The 19188-nt window shown below is 40.6% G+C and overlaps 1 protein-coding gene and 1 pseudogene across 1 annotated transcript; both read left to right on the forward strand.

Annotated features, from left to right (window-relative positions):
• The first annotated feature begins 4 nt into the window (after window positions 1-4).
• Window positions 5-3644, forward strand: LOC139632962 (uncharacterized; annotated as a pseudogene).
• Window positions 3645-3820: 176 nt separating this feature from the next.
• Window positions 3821-10680, forward strand: hexa (hexosaminidase A (alpha polypeptide)). Its single transcript, XM_071498212.1, has 14 exons — window positions 3821-4281; window positions 4791-4895; window positions 5018-5083; window positions 5343-5389; window positions 5544-5654; window positions 5747-5848; window positions 6080-6212; window positions 6382-6562; window positions 6931-7017; window positions 7115-7187; window positions 7571-7745; window positions 9707-9797; window positions 9913-10020; window positions 10143-10680. Exons 1-14 carry the CDS (start codon window positions 4011-4013, stop codon window positions 10204-10206), a joined length of 1614 nt encoding a protein of 537 aa, XP_071354313.1. The 5' UTR covers window positions 3821-4010; the 3' UTR covers window positions 10207-10680.
• Window positions 10681-19188: the final 8508 nt, after the last annotated feature.

Raw genomic sequence — 19188 nt, forward strand, 5'->3', positions numbered from 1 at the left:
TAAACACATTTGACTGAAGTGTTCAGCGAGTCAACAAAACACACTTTCCCCGCATAAAATGTAGGCAAGGCAACGCTTGATTTTTTTTTTTAATGGTGTAATGCTACAAAAGTATTTTAGTTTATAAAACGTGATAATTTTCCATCAGCCGCTTTCACCCAAGCAAGTCTTATTTTTATGGTGAGCTTATTTGCCCCCCTACCGGCTCCTCGCCCATAGTGAAAACGATAAATAAAATTCGGGGCCAAAGGAGTGTGTGCTGTTTAAACAGCATGACACTTATTTATAGTATAGGTATCGTCATAGTATTGTTCCTGATGTTTTTGTGTATTATGTCCAATATCCTTTTTATACTTGGAATGTATAATTCTGTAATTTACACGATTCGCGAATGAGTTAGGCTATATATAAAATAAAGCAATGATTTTAAATTATCCTTATGCCATATTATTATTTAAGCATATTATTTATTATTATACCTCACCCAGTCCATTTCACCAGCTGAATTAACTTTTAAAGGGTTAATACAACACATAGAATCTACTTTATCACTTGCCAAAAAGTGATTGCAGCCTCTACCTTGTCATTGAAAGGTGTTTTCTGCCTCAAAATGGTTTGATTTCATCAATGAGGGTCATATTTGACAGATTATACCTCACCCAGTCCATTTCACCTGCTGAAATACCTGTAAAGGGTTAAAACATGGAATCTACTTATGAAAGTTATTATACCTTTTGCCCTTTGACTGAAATATTTTTTGCCTCAAAATCATCAGCAAGATATTTTTGAGAGATACTTTCAAGCATCAAACCAATTTATTTACCTCAACAAGATAAGAATTTCATTGTCCTCTACTCTGTTTCAGACAACATATGCAAAGTATACAGGTACATGTTTCAGTCTTGTGCCATGTCTCCTACATGTCTCCTTTTCGTACATGCAATATAGGATATTTTAAGTTGTGTCAGACAACACTATCATAACAACTATGTACATTTATTCATGCATTTTACTAGCATGCTTTGCAAATTAAGTTTTTGTTTTTGCTTGTGCGGGGCCTCTTGGCGCAGCTCCTGTTGTACCATCGTGGGCAGATGTCACAGCCAATCTGAATTAGACATAAGGAAACCAAAAAAAATAAAAATATGGAACTAGTTACAATAGTATTAGTAATGGTTACAAATGACTAATTTTACAAAGTTGGCCTTCATGGGTTACAACTAAAATATGGTAATTCTTGTTTAGTGTGTACATGAGCTGAACAATTTAAAAATAATGTTCAGTTACTGAGAAAGACATGTAAAACATAAGCAATTACCCAGTAAGTGTCACCATCCTGCTCCCTGCAGAAAAGGCACAGGTCAGTCAAGTCATCTACAAATACACATGGATAATGATTTCTTTTTAATAATTATAAACAATATTTTTCTTAGCACATAATACAACAATAATAATAGAAAGATTTGGTAGGTTTTGAAAAGATGTAGGCCTACTGCAAAAACATGTTTACATGTGTATATACAGTGCATCCAGAAAGTATCCACAGCGCTTCATTTTTTCCACATTTTGTTATGTTACAACCTTATTCCAAAATGGATTAAATTCATTTTTTACTTCAAAAATTCTATACACAATACCTCATAATGAAAAAAGTTTGCTTGGAATTTTTGCAAAGCCTTTGCCATGACACTCAAAATTGAGCTCAGGTACATCTTGTTTCCACTGATCATCCTTCAGATGTTTCTACAACTTGATTGGAGTCCACCTGTGGTAATTTCAGTTGATTGGACATGATTTGTAAAGGCACACACCTGTCTATATAAGGTCCCATAGTTGACAGTGCATGTCAGAGCGCAAACCAAGCCATGAAGTCCAAGGAATTGTCTGTAGACCTCCGAGACAGGATTGTATCAAGGCACAGATTTGGGGAAGGGTACAGAAACATTTCTGCAGCATTGAAGGTCCCAGTGAGCACAGTGGCTTCCATCATCTTTAAATGGAAGAAGTTTGGAACCACCAGGACTCTTACCAGAGCTGGCCACCCGGCCAATCTGAGTGATCGGGGAAGAAGGGCTTTAGTCAGGGAGGTGACCAAGAACCCTATGGTCACTCTGACAGTGCTCCAGCGTTGCTCTGTGAAGAGAGGAGAAACTTCCAGAAGGACAACCATTTCTGCAGCACTCCACCAATCAGGCCTGTATGGTAGAGTGGCCAGGCGGAAGCCACTCCTCAATAAAAGACACATGACAGCCCGCCTGGAGTTTGCCAAAAGGCACCTGAAGGACTCTCAGACCATGAGAAACAAAATTCTCTGGTCTGATGGAACAAAGATTGAACTCTTTGGCCTGAATGCCAAACGTCATGTCTGGAGGAAACCAGGCACTCCTCATCACCTAGCCAATACCATCCCTACAGTGAGGCATGGTGGTGGCAGCATCATGCTGTGGGGATGTTTTTCGGCAGCAGGAACTGGGAGACTAGTCAGGGTTGAGGGACAGATGAATGCAGCAATGTACAGAGACATCCTTGATGATAACCTGCTCCAGCGCGCTCTTGCCCTCGGACTGGGGCGAAGGTTTGTCTTCCAACAGGACAATGACCTAAGCACACAGCCAAGATAACAAAGGAGTGGATTCGGGACAACTCTGTGAATGTCCTTGAGTAGCCCAGCCAGAGCCCAGACTTGAACCTGATTGAACATCTCTGGAGAGATCTGAAAACGGCTGTGCACCGACGCTCCCCATCCAACCTGATGGCGCTTGAGAGGTTCTGCAAAGAAGAATGGGAGAAACTGCCCAAAAATAGGTGTGCCAAGCTTGTAGCATCATACTCAGAAAGACTTGAGGCTGTAATTGCTGCCAAAGGGGCTTCAACAAAGTATTGAGGCTGTGAATACTTATGTACATGTTATATTTTTGTTTTTTATTTTTAATAAATTTGCAAAAGTTTCAAGCAAACTTTTTTTTCACTTGGGGGTATTGTGTGTAGAATTTTTAGGTGAAAAAAATCAATTTTACTTTCTGGATGCATTGTATTCAAGCAATACCTGTATTCTCAAGTACAGAGACTGCAATATGCTGTCTTATGATGTTAACACTTGAGACAGTTTTCAAACTCCACCGGAAAACCACCCAAGATGCATTTATCAAACTGTGAATAAAAGGTGCAAAAACTGATTTATTATGGGAAGAACACTTATACAATAGGTGATTGAAATATTATGAACTACACACTACAGAAAAACAAACAATAGCAGTAATCTTTATATTACTTAAATTATTTAAAGTAACTCATAGCATGTAAATGGGAAACACCTGGACAATGTTATTCATGTCTATATGCTACAGATTCTTACATCATATATATAGTGACATATTGGAGCTTCAAAATGCCTGTCTTTCAAATCCCAACACGATTAAGCATATCATGCTGGAATACACATGATGGTGACAAGACTGCAATCACTTTTTGGCAAGTGATTAAGTAGGTTTTATGTGTTGTATTACCCCTTTAAAAGGTATTTCGACAGGTGAAATGGACTGAGTGAGGTATAATAATAAATAATATAAGGTTAAATAATCATATGTCATAACAATAATTTCAAATCGTTTCATTATTTTATATATAGCCTAACCAGTTTGTGAATCGTGTAAATTACAGGCAAGTTTCCAAGTAAAGGATATTAGACATACTGTACCAAACAAACGAAAACATCAGGAACAATACCAGAGCGACACAACTACTGGCCCAATTAAATGTCGTGCACTTCTTTCACGATTTTTATTATTCGTTTTCAATAAATATTAAATGTTCACAAAGACATACCCTGCTATCACCACAGACATAGGGTCATGTGTAGGCTACTTAGACCTAATAACTGAGGTAAAAGCGCCTGCAGACCTATGTGAACCGGGCGATACAGCTTTAAGAAGCTGTGCGCGCTCCCGCGGACAGCAATCACCTTTTGGCAGACAATCACTTTTTGGCACGACACCTGTCAATAGACTGATATGAAGGTCATGTATGCGGTTAGTTCTGGACGCTACAATCGTCCTGAATTTATTTTGCCATTATTAATTATTGTCCAACTTGGCCTTAACACAGTGGAGGGAGTATGGCCGTTACCACAGGATTTCACTTCATCTACGGAACGATATCCACTGAACCCACGGGCCTTCCACTTTGGTTACGGAGAACAGTCAGTCGCACAGCAGGGCTGTTCTGTTCTGGATGCTGCGTTCAAGAGATATTTTTCTCTTATTTTTCCAGACTATACATCTGGTAGGTGATAAAGTGAGATGGCATTAAAACTAAAAAAAAATGCAGTCGCACTAACAAAAATATCAACAAAAATATTTCAAGTGTGTTACTTGTGATATAACATTTATGTAAACTTTGGCTTTCTAAATTCTGTTGTGGGCATTAAGAGTAGATGATCTGGTGATATATACGTTGACAGCTCCTTTATGAAGGTAGAGCAAAAAGTGCCCATTGTGGTTTTGTTTTGAATGATCTGTTTGTCATGTTGGCCTTTAAAGTAGATCAATGGGCTTTGTAGAGGCAGCAGTTCATCAGTTAGCCAGTGTAGGCCTACCTGGTCTAAAACCCACAATGACAAAGGGCCAGAGCAACCAAGCCCCATGTTTGTGTTTTTGTGTTTTCAAAATCAGTTTGTAAAATGATGGCACTGTGACTGTAGCATTGTCAAAATGACAGTGCACAGGTTATGGATGCACCTCTACAAAACTTTAATCATACTGGAACCATAATTTCACTTTCATGACCAACAGCAAATGGTGTCCTGCAATTCAGTAAGGATAAACCATTTATTGTGGAAATCAGTGTTGACCATGATGACTGTGAGAGTTACCCAAAGGAGGACTCTTCCGAGAAATGTAAGTATCTCACATTTATCTGAGACAGAGCACCACAGGTAAGGGTCACAGTTCCAGCAACTACAACATCCCAACAGGCATTGTCCAGTGCTTTATCTAACTTGCTCCTATTTGTGTTCCAGACAATCTGAGTGTCTCTGAAAGGAAAGCAATTCTGAATGCAGAAACTGTGTGGGGTGCTGTAAGAGGTGATTATAGCCATGACATTGTTGAAGAACGTGTATAAAAAATGAGGAGCATGCATAAACAGAAGTACAAAAATGAAACAGACACGATCAGCTACATTTAGCACAGGTCAGGCTTGCATCATTGGCTCCGTCAAAGTTGGTTTAGCAAGTTGTACTGAATTTCTCATGCTACCAAGCATTTAATAACTTATTCCAATGTTATTTATGCAGATTCAAATGATTTCTGATTTCATATTATTTATCATCTGATGAAACACAGGTCTGGAAACCTTCAGTCAGCTGGTGTATCAAGATGATTTTGGATCAGTAAGTTGGAATTTTCTAAATGCCCAAACTCATGAAGCCTCTGAAGTAGTTATTTCTTGAATACAAAATCTCATCCTGTTGAAAAGCTTTATTTATGTTTGGGATGGATCATTTAAATGAAATATTTTTTTCTGGTGATTGCTTTTTTTTTTAGTATTTTGTGAACAAGACTGAGATTGAGGACTTCCCTCGGTTTCAGTTCAGGGGGATTTTGTTGGACACCTCACGTCACTATTTACCTGTGCAGACCATTTTAAAAACTCTGGTAATAATCAAATTACATAATGGTGAATTTAAGGTTTCTGTTCGCCTGATCACACTTGTCATCATTGGTGTTAACATATGTTTTGTTGTTAGGATGCAATGGCCTACAGTAAATTCAACGTGTTTCATTGGCACATTGTTGATGACCCCTCATTCCCTTACCAGAGCCGCAGCTTTCCAAGCCTCTCCAGTAAGGTATGTCATGTGGATGAAGAAAGCTATTAAGTAGTAAGGACGAATAAGCAACATCATCTGCACATTCTTCATAATTTGCTTTCCAAATATTTTAATCCACATTTTATGAGATGAAACTGTTATTCTATGGCATATATTTCCTAGATTTTTAACCAGCATGTGGATTCATGAGGCAGGAAAATGGTGAAAAGTTGCATCCACCCTGAACAAAGGCCTCTGGCTCTGTTTCAGGGGGCTTTCCATCCGATGACTCACATCTACACACAATCAGATGTGAGAAGGGTGATCTCATATGCCAGGCTGCTGGGAATAAGAGTCCTTCCTGAGTTTGATTCACCCGGCCACACAAATTCTTGGGGAAAAGGTATAATTCAAAGACAAAATGAGCCACATGTACTCACTTTTTAAAAAGTATTAGTGGCAACAAGACATACTGAATTTTCATCTTGACTCATATCTTATTTGGGGGACTCTTATGGCTACAACATCGACATCAAATGTCTAAATCTGATAGATTGCCATTTATTCCCTAGGGCAGTCTGACCTGTTGACTCCCTGCTACAGAGGGGGAACCCCTTCAGGTACTTTTGGTCCTGTTAACCCAGCGTTACCCTCCACCTACCAGTTCATGGCGAGACTATTTAAAGAAGTGTCATCAGTGTTTCCTGATTCCTATATCCACTTAGGAGGGGATGAGGTTGACTTTTCATGCTGGTAGGCTAAAATGTAACAGATCATTTAAATACCTCCTGACTCTTCTTGATTTTATCCAGGATTTCCCGATCACTCTGGCTTGTTTACATTGCTCAATTTGCAGTAAAAGCATGCAGAGAATGTCAACAGGAGGAATGTCCCCTTTCTTTTGCGTGCAGTGTTTGTTTGTTCAAACATAGAAAAAAGGTATATAAAAACAAGAAGAAATAGTTTTGTTTTGTCTCAGGTGGTTGACTGTATGTCTTTAGAATATAATAATGATAAAAACAATAAAAATTTAATTTAGTTGAGATAACTTTAAGCCTTTGCAAAATGTACTTAAACACACAGCGTACTGTAATTTATGTGTAGTGAAATTGTCTCCATAGGAAATCCAACCCTGACATCCGCAGATTCATGCATAAGATGGGGTTTGGTGTAGACTTCACCAAACTGCAAGCATTCTACATAGAGAAGTAGGTTGTAAAGGGGAATATACATTGTAGACGGCTCAGGGAAATACACCAACCAACATGTTAATGTTACAAATGTCATTCATGTCTGTGTTTCCAGGATTGTGAATATCACTTCAGCTCTCAACAAGACATCTATTGTGTGGCAGGATGTTTTTGACTACCATGAAAGAGTAAGTACACCCCAACAAATAACACTTCTATGATATGAAACAAAACTACATATTTCTATCAGCAGCATTCATGTAAGCTCACAGACATTTTAGAAATTGTTTAAAAATGATTACAAAATATTTATTCCGCAATCCATAAGTTGCAATTTACACAGTATTTTAAATTTTGGCATTTTTCACATCATGTGTTTAGTCTACACCAGTAAAATTTAAAGTGGGAACTATGCTCTTCTTTTTGTCTAGGCAACTAATTTTCACATTTCAACAGAAATAGCCAATCATGCCTAAAACAATTTGGAACAGTACATTGTCAGATAACACCAAGCTAATACATTACACAACCAGTTTATGTAAGTTTGATAGTCTGTAGCACTGTGTTGCAGCGCAGCTCTCTGTCAGTGGTGGAGGTATGGAGAGGGGGCTGTTACCTGTGTGAGGTACGCAGGGTGGCTAAAGCAGGAATCAGGGTGATTCTGGCCTCTCCGTGGTATCTGGACCAGCCAGGACCCACACACAACTGGGCCCGCTACTACACCGTGTGGCCCCTTGCCTTCCAGGGTCAGATAAGAACCTGCATGCTGTGGCTTGTTTAATGAGTATTGACTGCTGTGGTTTATGTCTCTAATAATAATTCACAGGTAAAACTTGGTTCCCTGTAAAATATAGGTTATACATGACAAAACCTTTTGGCTTTTCATGCAAGACAGAATCTTAAATTTTTAGCCATACCACTAGGTGGCAATGAAGACTATTGTTTATGCATTAATGTTACAGACATATTCTCTTTCCCAAATCCATATGGTATACTAATTGTATGCAGAATGTACTAAATATAAAAATCAGTGTAATTTCCAATTTTGCTACTTAATTTCCTCAGATCAGGATTTCTATAGTGTTAATACATTACAAACAATACTCATCATAGAATTAGTATGTAGTATGGAATTGGGACACAGCGACAGAGAGGTTATGATTGCTGTGGTACATGCTCTCAATGCTTGATGTACTGTATAACCCTGTGGCTTACATGCATACTTTTCCCCTTAAACACAAAAGAATAAAAATATTGCTATAGGCAGCTATTTTACAAAGCTTCTTGTAACAGATTATAAAAGTGAAGACCAAGAAAAAGAGAGTTAGACATCTCTCAGAACCAGGAACAACTAATAAACCACGTGTTGTCATGATAAGTTACTAATGTTTCACTGCATGACAACTGTTGGCGATCTCAGTGAGAAAATTTACATGAATACACTGTTTGCATTATGGAAATTAAAAGTCTGTAAAAGAATTTACTTCCAAAGAAAGAACATTTTTAGAGTATGTCATGGGAGATAACTTTGCAAGTATAGAATTATGTGATTCAGTTCCTCTAGCAGGCTGCTCTTCTTGGCTGGAGTACCATGATATACTGTGCACAGCATGTTTCAAGGTGGCGATATTTTGGATAAATGTTTATTAACAGCCTAGTTTTGGGGAAGACAATGCTTTTGCGGCATAAGAATGACTTTCAGGAATCCCTCTGGAGTTCAGATGCTTTGCTTCAAAGGAGGAGCGCAAATTCTGTGAACCATGTCTGGGTAAAAGCTTGCCCTTGTTGGTAAGAGCTTATTATGGATTTTGGTATGACTGTGATTTTGATATGACAGCATGTTGTTTGTCACCCTCCGCGGATTCCTAATGACAGAGCCGCACATCAGAAAAGGCCTCCCAGCTATAGGGCAGAGCAGTGCAGGATCACCAAAGCTGGCAGGAGGGTCCAGCTGGCTCCTCTGTGGCACTTTAACATTTCCTATGTCCAGCACTGGCGCAAGTACTACACTGTGCAGCCACATAACTTTTCTGGTGTGCATCTGCCTAAGTAATATCACTATTACTAGTATCATACTATAATAATATCACACTATTATAAATTGGCTCTATTATATACCGGTGATAGTACTCAGCAGGTGCCAGGTGTCGATGTAATGTCAGAAAGATGTTGGTCTCTAACACATGTTAAACTTTGGTTGGAAATGAAAATTGGGTTGATGTCAAAAGCTAACTTTGGCTCACTGACATGAGATTTAGAAGACATTAAGGAGTTGTTTACAAGACGTTGGGTTTTGCTCATGGCTAGAATTTTGGTATTTTACGTCAAGATAGCATTTGACATTTGGAAGAGGTTCGATTTTTGTTACTTACAACAAAACTTACAACCAACAAAATATCAACACTAACTTTCATCAGTTGGCATTGGACATTATCCTGACATTGAATTTTGGTCACCTGATGTCACTACCTACATTCAACCAAACATCAGCATGTATCACTATTGGTTGCCAGCCGTGTGCCTGCAAGGTAGTCATATGGTTATGGGAGCTGCAAATGGGGACTGTAAATTTTAGAGGCCCACTTAAACATTGACTCACAGAGTTTGACTTGAAGTGCTGTGACAATTTTGAAGTGAAAATTCAGATTGACAGTAAGGTCATTATCTGATTATCATTAATAAAAAACCATTGTGCATCCCCTAACAGGTACCGAAGAACAGAAGAAGCTGGTGATAGGGGGTGAGGTCTGCATGTGGGGAGAATATGTTGATGCCACCAATCTCTCTCCACGTCTGTGGTACGACATTAAAAAGACCCCTGAAATCACCATCCTAGTCAAATTATTACAGTAAGTTTTGCAACAGTCCCATGAAATGATTCAAAGTAGTCACTAATTGCACCCAAAATCACAGGCCAAGGGCAAGTGCTGCAGCAGAGAGACTGTGGAGTGATGAGAAGCAGACCTCCAGTGTGGACAAGGCATCTCCTCGTTTGCAGGACTTTCGCTGCAAGCTTGTGAGGTACTTTCACTATCAAAGATCTCTTAAGAGCATAGTGCTGGCATACTTAAACAAGATTGAGCTCTTTCTCATGATATCTACTTTATAAAGCACTGATGTGTCTGCTTCCTTTTCTCCTCAAGGCGTGGCATCCAGGCAGAGCCTCTCTACGTTGGACACTGTAAACATGAGTACCAAGGTGTTTGAAGGATGCTGGATGGACTAATATTAGAACATTTTTCTTAGTATTTGAGCTTTTAAAGTTCATGGTTGCCTTCTTAGCTGATTCTGAAAAAAATATTTTGGGGCATTTAAAATGGTGTAAAATAAGAAAAAGAAATATTTTGTTTCTCCAGTCTTCAGTACGTACACACTCAAGGACTCAGGGACTTATCTCACATCTCCATTTTCTTCTTTTTAATTTTTGTAACACTCATTTCAGCAATTGTCTTTTTAGTTTACATTTTGAATATTTAGGAGTCAGAACTAGAAATGTTAACATAAACCTTCCTTGTAGGAAACCAAAGTGCTGCACTGTAATGCCATATTCATTTGCACTTGAAGATGGCAAGATGAGAGCAAAATATACAATGTATGGTTTACTTTAAATACTAACATTGCCAGTATGCTGTAGCTTGTGGTGTTGCACTGAAATGTAATAAAATGATGTTGGTCTGGCAACATTGTCACCCTGATTTTTTCTTCACTGAACTGAGGAAAATTAGTTTACCATCCAAAAGTGGTCAAAAACAGGAAAACACATTGACAGCTGTTCTTGCATATATTAGCAGTTTAGATTTTCCAGGTTGTCCAGACTGCATATCCTTAGGGAAGAAATTACCACCCAAAAAGCAAAAACAGGCATGTCGAGAAATAGCTAGACTTCATTTAGAAATGCACATCCAATTAATTTAATTCATTTAACGCACAAATATTGTCTCATTGTCTCAGATAACTCAATAATTATACCCTATGTATGTGTCATCAATTGGATGGGGCAACCAGGTGGCTGCAGCTGGGGGAGTCCGCAGGCATGGGGCAAATACTGGAACAGGTTGTTCTGGAGCAGTTTCTGGAGGGGCTCCTGGGTGGCCCTCAGAGTGGGTACGGGGTTTAAGCAGAGGCATCATGGGTGGATATTAGGTGTGTGCATGGGGATGTTCACAGATATTTTGTGGTACAGTGGCAATAAGAAATAAAGGTTCCAGTGATACATTGCGTGGAAGATTTTCCACTTGAGCAGTCTCGTGACAATACTCTATGCTTTGCCTTTGACCAAGTGACGAAAATTGGTCATTTGGTGTGCACTGATTCAGCACAGACATATCTGCACTTCTCATTGGTTAGGGACAGGTTGTACAGAGTGAGTTCTGACACTCACAAGAAATCTCAAGAAATTACCCATTTGTTGTGTACCAAAAAGCTTTGGCAAACCATTTTTCAAGATGCTCATTATAACCTAATGGTTGGACACAGACACTAGACCAGATAACTGTCTGAATCTATTGGCCTGGCATTGGGGGAGATGTGCACTGCTGGTGTGCATTTTGTCCAGAATGCCAGTTGATGAACCAGCCAGCCATCCCAAGGGCTCCCTTATGCCCACTGCCACTCATTGAGGTTTCATTTGAACATATTGGTGTGGACCTCATCATGCAAATTTACTGGAGCGCACATGGATATCACTTTGTGTTAGTTCTAGTGGACTATGCACCACAATATCCTGAAGCAGTGCCCCTGTGCAATCTCTGCAATGAGTGATGTGTAGGCTCTGTCTCAGGTCATCTCCATCTAAGGGACCAGGGCACCTTGTTTATGTCAGACTAAGGGAACTGTACAGATTATCATTAAGTCAATTTGAACCAGTGTATACCACCCTCAGACTGACAGCCTCATCGAACATCTGAACAAAACCTTAAAGACCATGATTTACCTCCATGATTTATAAGTTTGTGCAGAAAGATGATCACAATTGGGATATGTGACTAGATCCTCTGTTGTTCGCAGCGGGGGACATACCCCAGGCCTCCATAGGACTTTCTCCCTTTGAACTGCTGTTTGGCAGGAAATTACAAGGGGTCCTGGACCTCGTTAAAGAAAGCTTGGAGGAAGTAAAAATTAAGTTCAGTGCGCCCTGGACCTTATAAAAATTAAGTTCAGTACTCCTTGGACCTTAGAGCAGAACTCCACACACTGGGGTGGTTATTGTGCGAGAATTTGCTCAGGGCCCAGAAGCCTCAAAAGCTCCACAACGGAGGAACTAGATTGAAACTATTTGCACTGGGAGATAAAGTGCTGTATTCTTCTCTTCTTACAGCTCCAAACAGCTCACTAAATGGCAAGGACCCTTTGTGGTAGCACCATTGTTTTGGTGGTCAAGAAGGATGAGTCTATTCACTTCTGTGAGGACTATCGCAAGGTGAATGACGTGTCACAGTTTGATGACTACCCGATGCCCCTGGTCGACAAGCTCCTGGATCGGTTGGGCACTACTTGTTTTTTTTTTTACAACACTGGATCTGACCAAGGGCTACTGGCAGATCCCCTTGTCTCCAGAGTCCAGGGACAAAACACTCTATATGGGTTGCACCAATTTGTTACGTTCAGGTTGTTTGGTGCCCCAGCCACCTTCCAACGCCTCATGGACCATGTGTTGCATCCACATGCTGCATATGCTGTGACCTTCTTGGATGACATTATCATCCACAGGTTGGATGGCTCCCTGGCTTAAGTCAGGTGGTGGGGATATGTGTCCTCAGGGTTGGGGGCAGGAGTTTTGGAGGTGTGGGCAGCCCAGACACTTCTGATCAATCAACTCACCTGACACTGCTCTCATAAGCCATCCCCACAATGACATTTCAGATTACAGAAAGGGTGGGAGACTTCATGTTTGTCATTGGAAATAACCCAAGTCAATTTAAAGTTAAGATATTTCTGAAATGCAGTGTTTTGACCCACCAAGTCACCATACATAATAGGAAATAATAATAACAATAATAATAATAAGAAGAAGAATAGGTTTTAAAATATTAAGTGTCAGGATTATAGCAAATCATTTTGGGAAAAAAAGGTCAGTAAGAAGATGCAGCGTAATTTCCAGATGCAAGAATAACTAATAGGACCTTGTACACAAAACTTAATTTTTTACTGCGGAGACCTTAAAAAAAACCAGACTGCACATTTGCACACAATTCAAAACTCAAAGAAACCATTCACACAAGAGCAGAAGAGAGAAAAAAGGGTAACAGCAGTAATAACAACAGAAATGATAACATCTATTCAAGAAAATGAAGCAGAAATGTGTTTCGACTATCTGTGCAGTGCGCTTCACAGCAGTGGTTCTCCCCATCCCACTCCTCTCCCCCCATCATCACTACAGACCAGGTCAGGAGGGAACTTTGAAAGCTCTCCTCCTCTAAAGCATCTGGCCCAGACAAGGCGTGTCCAAGACAGCTCAAAGCCTTTGCCACCAAACTGCTAGAACATCTTCTAACACATCTTCTGAACCTGAGACTGGGTTGGATTTCTGATGTGTGGAAGACATTATGTCTTGTCCCAGTGCCCAAGAAGGGGTACCCTAGTTTTCTGGATGAGTTCAGAAAACATGTGGCCATAACATCACGTGATGAAGACCCTGACGTAGCTGATTGTCCACCTTGCAAGACCAGAGGTGAGTCACTGGTGATATGGATGACCGACTACCTAACTGGAAGACCACAGTAAGTAATACAGTTACTCACAGTTATAAAATCAGGATTTGACCATAGGCGGTCCAGCCACATACTAGGTTTTGACTTAGTCTTATTTGACAATGCACTGTGACGAGGCAATCCTCAGCATCCTGCCAGGGCTTTTCTGGACACACATACTGTACTAAAGCACCAACATGCACATTTTGAACAAGTATTGCACACGTGAGAAACAACAAGAAACTGTTTTATCACTACCCTTTCTTGCCCTCCCTCAAGTGAGCAAGAAAAAACCTTTTAAGTCAGGTTGGAAAAATTCTTGGGAACAAATATACAAGAGAGACCCTCTTTCATTTTGAACAGGTACTGAGGACAAATGAGAAACTGTTTGTATGCCACTCTCAAGTGAAAGAGAAAGAAACTACAGAAGACCTTTTAAGTCAGGTTGGAGAAATTCTTGGAAAGAGGACGCATTACTCCATAACTAAAGTATCTACAGGCACATTTTGAACAGGTACTGCACTAATGTAGAAAGGAATTGTTTCCACACGACCCTCAAGTGAGGAAAAAAAAACATCCACAAAACCTTTTGGGCCAGATTAGAGAAAACCTTGCAAAGAAATACATACCCTCTTTGAAGGTGTATGATGCATCACTCTCTAACAAAAATATGGACAGGTGCATTTTGAGCTGGTACTGCACTAGTTAGGAAAATTGGGAAACTTCTTCCTCACTACCATCTACTGCAGTTATGAGAAACTATACACCACCCTCAAGTGAGCAAGAAAAACTTGTAGGTTAGATTGAAGACATTCTTGGGAAGATATGCACAAGAGGGGCCCTCTTCCAAGGCATAGGACTCATTACTCCATAACTAAGGGCAAATGTCCAAAGTTGTTTTTAAGCACTAGGGTCTTTTTTCAATTGTTCCCAGTGGGGAGAGAGTGCATGTGGCCACCTGGAGAGAAGACACTGCACCCAGCGTCTTTTTCAGAGCATTACCAATTTTTATGCGGCCACTGAGTGCTTCTAGTTGAAATCCTCTAAACTTTTTAGAAAACCATTGGTGTCATCACTGCAGCTCCCTTTCAGACAACCAATCAGATTGGCCAGGTCTTGTCATCCTGATAACCAAGAGAATAGAAGCCAGGCTTATTTGGGCCGTATGTTCTTTCTATGCTGAGCTTTAAGATACGTCAGATAGAATGTACCACAACACAGACAGAGAAGCCCAGTTGTGGGTGCAGATCAGCCAGACATTGAATGGTGTTGCCAAGATATAGTTGCCATAGACAAAAAGCCCACGCCAAGTGGAAACCCACCGTGATGTCACCCATTGGTTTGTGAACTGCTGTTTTGAAGCCTTGAGTCTGCAATTTGGCCATCGCCATCTTAGTTTGTCAAAACCAAAAGAAACCATATTTGGACAAGAAGGTGGAGGTGAGGAGGAGTGAGGGGTGGATCTGGTGGTGCTCTGTACTCTATCCCAATTGTCAGGCAGGTCACCCTGTGTGGTACAGTCTGTCAATCACAGGGTAGCCACACCCTAATGTATAACCTGCTTTATTGCCTATTTTCCCCTAAATGGGAACATAATTTTAAAAAATGAACATCATGTCAAATTGAAGAAGACTTGAAACAACTGACTGAGACAATAAACTCATTAGAAAAACATTTACTGAGGTAATAGATCAAGTGAAAAGTAGAGCCATTTTTCCTTAGACTTCAATACAATTGGAGTCGTCCTGTGATTGTCATTAGATAGGATGCAGGTTTAAAGCACTTCTGCATTGACCTCGCACATAACACTTTGTTTGACAAAATACTGAAGATGAGGTACTCCTCAACATCCTGATGGGGCTTTTCTGGCAGAATGAAATGGTACAAGGACGCACATAATATATTTAAGCACCAACACCCTTCCTTGCTCTTCCTCAAGTGAGGAAGAAAGACACCTTTTAGGTCAGGTTGGTGGCGGAGGTTGAGTCCCAAGCCAGGAAGGCATTGCAGACTGACCCCGGCCTGGAAGAGGGTCCACCTAACTGTCTGTTTGTCACCCCACATCTTCGCTCTCCTGTCCTTCATTAGGCTTACACGTCCCCCTTTGCCAGTCAGCCTGGAGCCTCTCGGACACTAACCATTGTCCGCTGGTGTATCTGGTGGCCAAGCTCTGCCCTGTCTACACCAACAGTAAAGCCTCCCACAAATTACCTGCTGGGCTCCTCCGACTGCTATTCATTCCCAAGAGGCCATGGAGTCACATTGGTGTAAATTTTGTTACTGGACTGCCTCCCTAACAAGGTAATACAGTCATTCTCATCTAAACTCCCCACAACCACACAGACTGTAAACCTCTTTAAACAACATGTGTTCAAGCGCCATGGCATTCCCTCTAGTCATAGTCTCGGACAGAGGTCCTCAGTTAAGCTCCCAGGTGTGGAAGGCCAGTCTCTGGAGACAACCACCAGCCTGTCCTCGGGCTACCACTCAGATACCAATGGCCAGACGGGGTGGGCACACCAGGACTTGGGAGCAGCTCTCCCGTGTGTGGCCAATCACCTCCCATGGATTGAGTACACCCAAAACTCACTACCACGGACGGCACTTGGTATGTCTCCTTTTGGATGCTCTCTCAGTTATCTTCCTTGTTTACTGAGGAGGAGGGGGATTTGACAGTCCCCTCAGTCCAGGCCCATTTTGATCACGGTTGCAAAATCTGGAAGGAGGCCCAGTGGTCGCTCTAACGGACCGCAGCCTGGAACCGACAATTCGCTGACCACCATTGAACCCCCGCTCACAAATACAAACCAGGTCAGACACCTGCCAATCCTAATCACCTGCCGGCCAACTCCAATCAAGCCATCCTGTATACAGATCTGCTCACCATTCCTCACCACATTATTGTCTCAGTTACATTGGTGGTACTAATCTCGGCCTCTGAAGAGTACTTGAGTTTTGTTTTCCTGCCTGTGATTTTCTTAGTGGTAATTCTACTCTACATCTGCCTCAGGTCTGCACTCAATCACTTTCCTGGTCTGCCTGCATGCTCTTCCTCTGATACACCATCCTCCAGTCTCCTGCTCGCACTCACCTGAAGACTTTCACTCCTGTCTCGCCCGCCTTGGACACCACTTAGATTCATAGCTGGACTCAGAAACTCACCTGCCCCTCGTCTCAATTGGATCAGTTTGGATTTGGACTCTCCTCAGAATTTTCCCCTGCACTCTTTTGACTGTTCACATAACCTCTGTTAACTTTATCCTGCTTGCCTTTGTCTATTTTCTGCATTTGGGTCCAGTATAATTTACATTATCCCTCACAAAGGGGCCCTCTTCCAAAGCTTGAAGGTTTTATTACAGTTGTGGTAAGAAACAGAAAGTGATATCATAAGATACTCTGTGTGTATGTGTTTGTTATGTGAGACACAAAAAAGGTGGTAGATAAGAAAAACAAAAACCACAGCAGCAACACAAAACCCACACCAATGCCCTTAGGCCACACACCATCACTTAACATTAGTCATCAGCCCCGTAATACAGTAATTTTCCAAAATAAAATATCTTATTCAGCACGTCGATCCTTACCTTTTAGAAGTTATATCCAGGATTTTGCAGCAAAGTTTTCTGAATCCTCCTTCTAGCAGATCAAAGTCAAGTGACATCCCAATCTGTTTCTCTGTGCCTCCTTTTCGTGTTCCTCCTGTCCGTCCTGTATTTGTGTGTTTGTTCTTTCCCCTTGGCATAAACATTTTGTATGATCTGACAATGACAGTTCACTATGTCAAACACCTTGTCTACCCTCTGCAGGACCTTATCAACCTGATTTGCAGAGCTTAAACCAATCAACAAAAGCTATGTCATGACAGTCATCAAATGACAGCCATAATGCAAAAATAACATGTAGGCCATTCACCCTTTTCCACAAACAATGGAATTTTTTTCTAGTGTCTTCAGAGGCCACAGGTATCAGAAAGTTAAGAAAAAACTTCAACAGTGAGGAAAGACACTGTGTGTCTGCAAGGTGGTTTGTTGGGGATATGTTCTAAAGTTCTAACGTGGCTTTGATGGTCATAAAGAAAGATGACAGACTTCTGACACACACACACACACACACACACACACACACACACACACACACACACACACACACACACACACACGCACACACACACACACACACACACACACACACATACTTGTACTTCTATCTTTGTGAGGACACTCATTGACATAATGCATTCCCTAGCCCCTTATCCTAACCTTAACCATCACAACTGAGTGCCTAACCCTAACCTTAACCCTAACCTTAACCTAAACCTTATTCTAACCATAACTCTAAAACCAAGTCTTAACCCTCAAAATGTGATTTAAAGGTGTCTCAAAAAGTGAGGACCGGCCAAAATGTCCTCACTTTCCCAAAATGTCCTCACTCTGTTAGTAAAATACTTTTTTTGGTCCTTACTATGTAGCAAGTACAAGTACACACACACACACACACACACACACACACACACACACACACACACACATCTTTGTCTTACTATATTTGTGGAGACCCACTACAGAGATAATACATTCCCTAGCCCCTAAACCATCACAACTACATGCCTAACCTAAGCTTTAATGTTTGATACATAAGGAGAAATATTGATCTGTTTTTCACTTGACACTGCTTTCAGCAAACGTAAAGTAAACCAAACTGAGTTTAAATTAACATGGATGTGACCCAGAAGATCTTATAACTGTACTGAACTATGTAAGCCTCTAAATGTTCCAGTCTGAAACAGCATCCCTGACTCATCAGCTGTGGCTTTACTTGTCTCCAATCATTGCCTGTGACCTCGCTTTTGTGATACAGTCAGAGAGCGTCTGTCTCCCTCTAGAGACCAAGCTAGGATCAACAACGTTACTGAAGACTGCAACAAGAAGGCTGTAAAACAAGAATGCTGTGACCACTAAAGGCTAGAAATTTAATGTTTTACTTTATTTTAATTTGTGACTGGCTACATGAGTCTTCCTGTAGACCACAGCAAACTGGGAGGAATTTGTTTCTGTCCTCCTGTCACCTCTTTAAATTAGAAAAATGCATCTAGACTGAAAATATTTTATGGCTGTTTTGGTTTGATTCATGAGCTCAAGGGAATGTTAGCAGTACTTTTATATTCCTGAGTTATGTTAACATCATTATTTTGCTATGCCTGAGAGTAGACTTCTAAATATGACAAAGTACATTACTTAATAATTTTGTTGTTGTAAAGTTTTAGAGCATGTTTGGCATTGTTTTCAGTATTTAGCAGAACATTAAATCCAAACACAAATAACAAGGTGAATGGATTATGGTGACACACATCATCGATTCAACTGTAAGAAAAATAGGTCATTTCATGCTTGAAACAATCTCTCGAACAATGTGAGAATTAATTTACATTTAAATTTCAGGTAATTTATTTAAAATGTTCTGTTTCATCTATGCCAAAGAGTATGAGCTTTTATTCAGAGGA

Source organism: Trachinotus anak, unplaced genomic scaffold (genome assembly GCF_046630095.1).
Source record: "Trachinotus anak isolate AG129_WGS33_773 ecotype Australia unplaced genomic scaffold, CSIRO_AGI_Tana_v1 ptg000002l, whole genome shotgun sequence".
Lineage (NCBI taxonomy): Eukaryota > Metazoa > Chordata > Actinopteri > Carangiformes > Carangidae > Trachinotus > Trachinotus anak.

Bases quoted from the DNA above. Each gene is read 5' to 3' on its own strand.
- hexa (XM_071498212.1), top strand. From the start codon at position 4,011: ATGAAGGTCATGTATGCGGTTAGTTCTGGACGCTACAATCGTCCTGAA. The intron at 4,896-5,017 runs GTAAGTATCTCA...TTTGTGTTCCAG, and splicing joins GGAGGACTCTTCCGAGAAAT to ACAATCTGAGTGTCTCTGAA. The intron at 5,655-5,746 runs GTAATAATCAAA...TTTTGTTGTTAG, and splicing joins AGACCATTTTAAAAACTCTG to GATGCAATGGCCTACAGTAA.